Raw genomic sequence first — 10,081 nt, forward strand, 5'->3', positions numbered from 1 at the left:
GTTCATGGACTTTAATTTTTTAATGAAAACACAGAAAATATACTTGTATTTAGTTGAGTATTTCCATTTTAAGCTACTTCATTTTGGAGGGGGAAAAAAATAAAGTATCTTACCTGTTACTCCTCAACATTTGTTAGACAGCTTCAGTTACTTTAAAGAATTTGAATATTAATACAAAATATAAATAAACTAAAAGGCCAAATTAGGATGTATTATTACTGATTAAACTACACAGCAGTATATCATGAAATTAAAATTAAAAGAGCTGCAACATGAATGCATCATAATTTAAATCCAATATTATAATGTGTATTAATCTGACATGGACTATGGTATTGTTGGTAAAAAAAAAAAAATCTTCCAGCACTGATTTAGTTGTTATACAGGGGCATTATTTACAGGTGGATATGAACTTAAAACTTAATAAATGAACTTAGCAGAACTTATTTGTACTCAAGTGCAGTACTTTAGTAAATTAACTTGAATTAATTAAATGTGATTTTATTGTCTTCACAGGGAGCGATTCATAACATGAATATCATTGGGTACAAAATGTACATGATCAACAGAAAATAAGATGTAGAGGTGCAAATAAAAAACCTCAGAGGGGTTTGATCTGGGCACCACATGCAGCTTTTAAACCTAGATAGTTGTAATTATGGCTGCTTGTCTCCACCTACTGGTTAAAATGGTGACTAACATGGGTTTTTTTTACCTTTACTTTCATTCTGACCCGATTGAAGTTTAAACAGAAGTTTTAATGTGGTTAAATATTTACAGAGTTATGAGCCTCCGATAACAGAAAAACACATCAAAGCAGAAACTTGTGTGCCAACACTTCACTGAGAAAATCATTTAATGAAGACAATTAGTTTTCTAACCTGGAGGAAATGTTTTTATTCTCTGACAGCTGCTTGTTTTTTTAGGAATGAAACTCTGGCAGAACAACGAGAACATGAACTGTCATGTTTTCACACATCTGCCAGATCTCTTAATACGTAGGCACTTAATTACGACTAAAAGCCCTTCAGCAAGTCACCACGATGTCTGCATCACTTCCTTTATCAGTTAACCAAAGTACTTGCATTATTGAAAATGTGACCTTAACATGCAGAATTAAAAACACACTCGAAGATCAAGAAAGGTCCGACACAGAACCACGAACTGTTGGATCAAATCATGTTTATTAATGTGTTCAGGAAATCCCCACGGAAACAGTTTACAGGGGAACTTACAGATTTACAATCATTCTTGACAGAAGTGCCAGCTTAACCCCCCGTGGTTCAACACTGAGAACGCCTGCTGAATCTCACGACCAGTTAACTGCACACCACTTCCCCATTAACAGGTCTACCGCCAAGTCCTTCCAGCTCACGGACGAGCTACCGACCGAGTGCTCTTTGTGTTGGTCTGTTCAGTCATGAAGTAAGCAGTGCTCTAATGTGCAGTAGCCCGTCAACAACCAGACATGAAAACTGTGTTTCACCATGTCTGGGCTGTTCACAGTTAAAAGCCTTCATATTTGGTGCCAATCCTTCATCCCAACCAGGAAAATTAGACAGCTGGATGCCTTCATATTTTCAAAATAAAACTGCCAACCGTTTTTGTGAGAAAAAACCTCTTCAGTCAAAATCAGTTCAGGCCCTCGAGGAAACACTACTTTCATATACAGGATTTGTCATACTGCTCAAATGCATTTGGTTCAGCAGTCATAGTACAAATAGAAATGCTAAAACTAGTTACAGAAAAAAAAAAAAAAAACACATGTAACATCTCTTAAAGGAATAACATGTGAAGCTTGTGAATGTATCAGGACACCTGTCTCAGTTTGTGAAATGCCCAACACCTTGTTTTTGACCTACAGGAAGTAGATGATCAGTCAATTGAACCGAGGGAATTAAACGCCAGCTACCAAACAAATCTGAAAAGACGAGAATTGCATAATCATCGCAGATTCTAATTTTAATTTTTTTAGATTGTTGGCTTGCCTTGTGCTTCACGGTCTCTCTTAGTGGGGGGAGAAAGGTAGTGTTCATTGGAGAACCATTGCTAAGAATAATATGTTATATTCCAATATAATAATAATAAAACAAACAGCATGATTTTCAAATGACACCAGAATGATCGAGGATGGGCTTTTTTTTTTTTTTTTTTTTTTTTGTCCTTTTTCTGTTTTTGATTTGCTTCGACCTGATACAGGTTAAGATGCAATTTACTGAATCTCTTACTGGTGGGTTTGAGGTTTCAAAATCAAAATGAGGTTAAAATGAACATTTAGCATTCAGTCTACATCAGGTGGACATTTCTAGTTAACATAGATATATACTACAGGGAGGGGGGAGGAGAGCTTGCACCCTTGCTCTTTCTTTGCCGTATGAAAACCATGCTTCCTCTGGAGAGTAAGGGTGGGGGAGAAGGGGGCCGTGCAAGACTTGGAGTGGGGGTAGGCTGAGTGGGGCGGAGGCTGAGTTTGGTGGATGGAGAGAGGGGCTTGAAAACCAGACTGCTGATTCCACAGGAGGTGTGTAAAAGGCACGCCAGGGTTACTCCCAATCCCAGCCAACATACACAGAGACGCCTTCACACCCACACACACTCGCTGAACACACAAGGTACACACACACACATGCACGCCCACACGCACACGCACACACAAGCAGCACAGGCTAGAGCCCCAAGAGTACTGACGAGGGGGAGAAAGCAGGAGGGAGGGAATGAAGGAAGTTCTTGAAAGAAAGAGCTGGGGCTGGAGGTCGGGTTAGATGGGAGCGAAGGGGCCTGGGTCCGGTGCTGCCGCTGTGTTGAAACAGAAAAAATAAACAACAAACAAAAAACAAAACTGGTGGAATGGATCATTTCTGGTTCTTCAGCTGGTTGGAGAGCCAGTCCAGGCCCTCGTACAAGCCGTCCCCGCTGGTGGCGCAGGTGGCCTGGATGTACCAGCTGCGCTGGCGGAGGGCGTGCAGGCCCAACTTGTCTGTGATCTCGGCAGCGTTCATAGCGTTGGGGAGATCCTGGAGGAGAAGAAAAACGTCTGTCAGGATGCAGGTTTGATGTTTGACATGTTACAAACTAGTGTTGCAACTGTATGAGAATTCACTGTACTTTAACCATCTCAGAAAATATCACCGTTTCACGATATTACACAATTATTACTATAATAAAAAAACATAGTATTACATTCTAAACAAATGCAAGATGGAAGTATTCGACTCTACTGTTTATATAATTGTTACTACCAATACAGTAGCATTCAATACCGTAGATAAGTAGATCTACAACGTATGATAACTGTAAATTTATTATACCATGGTATACCGCTGCAACCCTGTAACAAACTCAGATACCTCTGGATCTAGACATAATCATATCAAAGGAGTATCGAGTCAATTTAAGACAAAATGGATCCTTATAAGTCTCAGTTTTATGATTCATCTGAAATGTGGCCTCACCTGTTTATTTGCAAAAACAAGCAGCACGGCGTCTCTGAGTTCGTCCTCGGCAAGCATTCTGGCCAACTCCTCCCTCGCCTCGTTCACTCTCTCCCTGTCGTTGCTGTCCACCACGAAGATGAGCCCTGCAGACAGAAACACAGCTCGCTGTTAGCACCGATAAAGTACCTCACATAAGTTTGGTACATGTATGTTTCTTCTGGCTTCAAAGCGTTTCCTCCTCTCTCAGATCAAAAGCTGTGAATCAGTTTGATTAATTATTAATTTGGAGCAAATTGTTCCTGCTGCTTACTAATTCTGTTTGACCTGACAAAAGCCTAATATTTATACCGTGTAATGGATGATGCAGCCCCGAACTCTGTGGTTCTAACATGGTTGTTATCTAAATATTTAAGTTTTGAGGATTATATATGGAAAACGCCAGTGTGCAGTTTGTGTTCACGGTGGAAGCCCATTTCTACAAATAACAGAAAAAAAATTACATAAAAACTGAAAAAAATGTGGACTGATTTTTAAAAAATATATTTTATAAAGTGGAAATTATGACCTGAAAGACATAATTGTGAGATAGAAAGTCAAAATCATGAAATAGTGACTCAAGATTGTGAGATTTAAAGATCAAAAACTAAAAACATAATTCAGAGATTAAAAATCTCAGAGAGGCTTTAACCAGCCTGAAGAAGAGCTGCTCTCGGTACTCATCCGGGCTCAGAAAACACTGCTCAAAGCCTACATGAGCCGTCTTCTACACTGAATGATGCATTGTTGTGGTTTTATTTTTCTTTGCTTTCATGGCTGTGGACTCTCTCTTGTGAGTCTAAAATAAAGTTTTAATGGAATTGATCTTGGATATTTAAATGTGAAGAGCTGAAAGTCAAGTACACAGTTCAGCTATTAAGCTGCCTACTGCTGTCGAGTGTAGAAAAAGGCCAATTTAAAAATAAACTCAAAATGTGTCACTTCTGCAGGTGTGCTGAGTGTGAACATCAAACTGAAAGCTGAAAACATTTGAATCCTGGCATCCGACTAATTTAAAATGCAGTTGAATGTATTACTTAGTGCTGTCAACCTCTTCTAAATGATGTAAATGCAGCGTTTTGAGAAAGAGGACATTTTGTTCTAAAACGTATCCCGTCAAACTACAAGGAAATGTTCATGTTTTTTAGCTTGCATGTTTCTCTGGCGTCACAGAGCGAGTTCAGTCTGTGAAGAAACCTGCTCTGACATTAGTGACTGGCAGTGGAACTGAAACAGAGCGACGCAGCTTTTACCTCGTGTGATTCTGTGTTAATATTTGACAACACAGCCATAAAACGTGAGGAAACAGAAGAGGACGACAGATTTGAATTCCTCATGGCTGAAGACGAGTCAGTCGAGTGTTTGTTCACTTCCTGATTTATGAGCTAGCATGTTTGGTAAATGTTTCATCATCTCTGTAGCTTACTGGGCACGCAAACAGGGGCTTTCTGTATCTTTGTGACGATGGACCAAGTTGTCATATAGAGCCTGTAAAGAGCTCGCACTTGCTCTGGTCGCTGCTCTGATATTTGTATGCGGCACCACTGACTCGTCTGTTACATTAGACCCTTTGATGTGAGCAGATATTACTGAAACTAAGCTATCGATGCTCACTGAGGGCATGACATTTAATACTACAGTGTTGTCTTTTTTCATACAGCATCGGGTTAACCAAACAGTGTTATATGTATGGTTATAACTCTCTTCAGTGTGAACCACTGCCAGAGAATAAAAAAGCATCTCATTTATTCTGCACTCGTCTTTAAAGTTCAAGTGTAGCCTTTCAGGGACGAGATCACCTCTCAAAATTGGGGTCAACTACTGTTTGGTGAATCCACTGAAAAAATAGCAGCATGCACTTGTCCAATTCAATAGACTTGCGTTTATAGAGTCATTTACCTCTCTTTTCCTCCCCTTTTATATGCTTTTTGTCCTCACTTTCTACGAGTCGTATTGCAGAGAGTTCTCTAATGATTGGGCAGTTAAAGCCCTTTAATGGAATAGAATATTTATGGATTGATGCATCTTGAATCTTGTTTTTTGTTAATGTAATCACACCTCCTACAGACAGGGAGGCCTTCTCTCTGCGGTTCATTCACAGATGGATCCTATCATTGTTAATTGTTTGAACCTCACCTATTAATGTGTTCTACTTGTTATCACGCCGATGGTGGCTTCTAGCTGAAACGTGCTCATTTTCAAACTGCTTCTTATCTGTTATCATTTTAATGTACCCATTCTGTTTATTTGTTCTGTGATTATGTTCGTTGTTTTGCTTATCACATAGTAGTTATTAGCAGTAGGTTTACTCACTGGTCATGATGGCTTTAGATTCAAAATATTTGAATGATTTTTTTTAAAGGCCTGAAGTGTTGAAAGTATGCAGTATTTCACAAGAAAACTTAGAAAGAGGTCAGAAAAAAATAACCTTTATCTTTTATTATCCCTTTTAATCACATTGTAATGCCTCGGATTTACTTTTGAACCCCTTAGTCGGTCCCAAATCCCGGGCTGGTATTGTGGTGGGCTATTTTACAGACAGCAAGTCAGTGAGTCTGCGTATGTGTGCTGAACCACGAAAACACCAATATATTAGTAAGACGTGCTGTTTTGGGAACACTCACGGGCCTTTTTGATTAATGCCACGGTAACAAACTGTTTTTACCAAAATGATTCACACGTTCAATTTCACACTTGGATGCTCGGTATGTGGATGATGATGTTTGCTGCAGCTCGATCTTTGTCCGGTGCATGCAAGAGAAACAAGAGGAGCTAAAACAGGACCAAAGGGGTCTGGGTGGAGCTGCTTGAATCACAAAAGGATTGTGGACAGTAGCTGTAACCAAACACCGGTTCAATTAAGAATTCACCTGCAGGCTGCATCATCAGGACATGCTAGGTGGTATCAGCCCACAGTGCTTTCACATATTCTGATGAATTCAATTTCAGGAAATAGTAGAGGAGTGACACAATAAGCCCTTTGAGGATTGAACAATAGCGTATGAGTCACTGCTTGACTAGTTAAAGATCATCTTTTATGCACCAATGAGGCCACCTATAGGCAGTAATGTTCACTGACACCCCTGCCAGCTCAGATAAAGTCCTCCTCACCTTGAGTGTTCTGGAAGTAGTGGCGCCACAGCGGCCTGATTTTGTCCTGACCGCCCACATCCCACACTGTGAAGCTGATGTTCTTGTATTCTACAGTTTCAACATTAAAACCTAGACAGAGGAGAGACACATGTACACATCAATAAATGACACAATTCAAGTTTTGAATTCCAACAATATCCAACAATCCATCACTGCAAATTAAATCAATTCAATTATTTTAATTGAAATCTGATTAATTTAAACCTCTAGTTCAGTTAGAGTGTTTAAGATAAGTGGTACACACCAGGGCTGGGTATCAAACCTTAATACTTTTTAGTATGTCAATGATACGGAAACTGTCAAGTACTGAAAGCCGACATCAAATCTCTGTAGAGCTGCAATGATTAATCGATTAGTGGTCAACTATTAAATTAATCGCCAAGTATTCTGATAATTGATTAATCAGTTTAAGTCTTAAATGTGAATATTTACTGGAAATATTGGACACTGGACATTTTTCACCATTTTCTGACATTTTATAGACCATACAGCTAATCCATTAATCAAGAAAATTATCTGCAAATTATCTGCCAATGAAATCTCTGATCAGATTCCTCAGCTTGTGTATTTATTTATTTTTTATAAGATAGTTCCTCATTTATATCATTATTTTGCCCACTTTAGATCACAGTTCATTTGGGTAAAGTTCTCACCCCCTTCATCTTTTGGCTGGTCCCCATTAAGGGTCACCACATCTGTTTCCATCTCGCTGGCCTAACCTGGCATGGAAATCTGATTTCTATGATCTGCATATTCGATTTAACATAGGCTTTTGCACCATGTACCCCTCCTGATAAAACCCTCCCATTTATCTAGGCAATTAGGAATGCACAGGCTTGCGCATCCCTAGTGGCTCGGGGAGCAACCCAAGGACACTTCAGTAGGAGGAGACGGGGATCAAACCGCTAATCCAGCGATCAATAGACGACCAGCTCCACCTCCTTAATCGAAGTACAGCTGATGATGTTCAGACAACATTTAAGATTAGGAGTCAACCAATATGGCTTTTTCAGGGCAAATACCAATACAGATTATTAGAAAGGAAGGAGACTGATAATCAACATAATATTATTATATATTATATATTATAATATTAATTTGCAGTAAAATTTAAATCTTACCGTCAGTGAACAAAGTAGAATTTGCCCAAGTACTGTCCTGTTGTACAATTTTGAGGTATTTTACTTGAGTATTTCCCTTTTCTGATACTTTATACTACCTCTCCACTACATTTATTTGTTGAGTAGTTACTAGTTAATTTGCAGATTCATATAATTTTTTTGTTTATAGGCTTTTAATTGTGATGTGTTACCAATCAGATAGTGTAGTGACATTGTGTGAGAGGATGTTTCATCATGAATCATGAAAAATCGGCTACCGATAATCAGAAAAATGCTGAATATCGGCTTGCATAATCCACCAGGCCAATAATCGGTTGACCCCTATTTAAGATTAAAGAACTTTGTCTTCTTTTGTTTAATGAATAACAGATAATAACATTGAATAACATTCAGACATTACTCAGTTGAGAATTGGTAACAACACAGTAAAGACAATGGATTAATAAGTAGATATCCATACCAATGGTGGGAATGGTGGTGACTATCTCTCCAAGTTTCAGTTTATATAGGATGGTTGTTTTTCCAGCAGCATCAAGCCCGACCATAAGAATCCTCATCTCTTTTTTGCCAAAAAGGCCCTTGAATAAGCTTGCGAATACATTCCCCATGGTGACAAAGCTGTCAAAGTAGAGACAGAAACAGGGTTAGGAGGAAAACATGTAGTAGTAGTGTTTCAGACAAGGTGACCATTCAGGTGGCACATACAATGTATAATTGTTGCGAAACTGAATACACAAAACAGGTTGATGGCAGCAGTATATAATGTCGTCGAGTAAAAAGCTAAATGGTAGGAACACAAGTGAGATGTTTGCTTAAGCTAATGGTTAAACGCAAAGGTTACGGTCTATGGTCTTTACATTACCAGTCTGCTCAAGCCCGTCAACAACATCGACCATTATTATACGTTTCCCTTCGCAAAATGTACTTATTTCTCTAACGTTCCTTAAGAGCCAAAAAAAAAAACATATATCCTGAGGGAGCTGGATTGTTAAACAGAAAAGCTAACTGATCGCCAGATAAGAAGAAAGGCCTGTTCCAGCTGGCAAACTCCATCCCTGTGCAATAGCGGCAGGGATAATATTACTCTATGACTGAGCCGTCACAAGACGCTAGCTCCCTAGCCAACAACACCTCGACCTTAACAAGAGGCCGATTATCCAACAAACGTGGAACTTCGTGTCCGTGAAGGTGTAACGTAAAGTAAAAGTGCCCGGCATGTGTGGACTCGCTGATTATTACAGATAGGTAAATAGCCGAAGTTGAGTGTCGTTAGCTGGTCACTACTGCTCGAAGCCGATTAGCGCTAGCTTTAGCTACTAAGGGCGGATGCTTCAGCTAGTTAGCATGCTAGCTTGTAGCTCCTCGCTGATAGCGGCAGACAATTTCGCGATTTTAACGATGAAAAAGAGCTCCGCTGTTACTAATACACGGCGACACGTCATTCGCTATCAAACCCTGACACGCTCTATAAAGACATCGGTGAGATTTCAGTCCGGTATTTGGTAAAAACCCACACTGACAGCGCTTTGATGCGTCCGTTATATGAGCTGCTGTCGGGAGCCAGCTAACGGTGCTGCCGTTAGCAAAATGCCGCGTCACAGTAAAGAGAGAACACCGTGACGTCATGTCAAACGCCACGGAAAGCGGGCGGTTCGCGCGGAGCGGCAGTCGCTTCACACATTATCACATTTTAGGACGAGAAACGGCGCGTTTGTGCGGGTTATTACCTCTGGAAAAGACAGCTTCTCGATCGTTCCGTTATCTTTCACTGTCACTCCAAAATGGCGTCTTGCGCAACCAGGGAGACACCGGCGTACGGGCACTTCCCACTATCGAGTCTGGTCCAATCACAGTGCAGATGGTGTAACCGATGACCCGCCTCCGCTATCCCGTCGTCCAATCACAGCGCCGGCAGAACCCTGTGTGTGCACATAGCACAAAATGTCGAGGAAGTGAACCGCACACAAGTTTATTCAAGTTTCAGCCACAGTGGACAAACACGACTGACTGGACCTGGTGTGCTTATTGTGATCATTACCCGAAATATGTGTTACTGATCGGGGATTGATTCTCAACAATGTGCACAGAAGGGCCAAAAGTATGTGGACAGATGTGTTCAGTGGCTGTAGTTTCATGGCCTGGGCCTGACCCCCTTCAATGATACAGCAGACAAAAGTGAGCTTACAACTTTGTGCCAACACTCCCCTTTCCCATTTCAGTGGTTTTCCCAGTTTGGTGTGGAGGAGCCTGACAAACCGGCCCCCAACCACATCCATCACCACTGGGGTGAACCGGATCACTCACGGCTGCCAGTGTTGGACCTCACTGATGCTCTTG

The 10,081-nt window shown here is 40.5% G+C and overlaps 1 protein-coding gene across 2 annotated transcripts; it reads right to left on the minus strand.

Moving 5' to 3' along the window:
- Positions 1 to 1,165: 1,165 nt before the first annotated feature.
- arf2b (ARF GTPase 2b) lies at positions 1,166 to 9,557 on the minus strand. 2 transcript variants are annotated; one of them, XM_073489395.1, is made up of 5 exons: positions 9,472 to 9,557; positions 8,205 to 8,362; positions 6,582 to 6,692; positions 3,453 to 3,577; positions 1,166 to 3,014 (listed from the first exon to the last, which is right to left on the minus strand). In XM_073489395.1, exons 2-5 carry the CDS (start codon positions 8,350 to 8,352, stop codon positions 2,853 to 2,855), a joined length of 546 nt encoding a protein of 181 aa, XP_073345496.1. In that variant the 5' UTR covers positions 8,353 to 8,362; positions 9,472 to 9,557; the 3' UTR covers positions 1,166 to 2,852. The 2 variants fall into 2 exon arrangements, with proteins under 2 accessions (XP_073345496.1, XP_073345497.1); XM_073489396.1 differs by lacking the exon at positions 9,472 to 9,557 and adding an exon at positions 9,265 to 9,336.
- Between the last annotated feature and the right edge of the window lie 524 nt (positions 9,558 to 10,081).

Source organism: Pagrus major, chromosome 20, assembly GCF_040436345.1.
Source record: "Pagrus major chromosome 20, Pma_NU_1.0".
In the NCBI taxonomy this organism is placed as follows: Eukaryota; Metazoa; Chordata; class Actinopteri; order Spariformes; family Sparidae; genus Pagrus; species Pagrus major.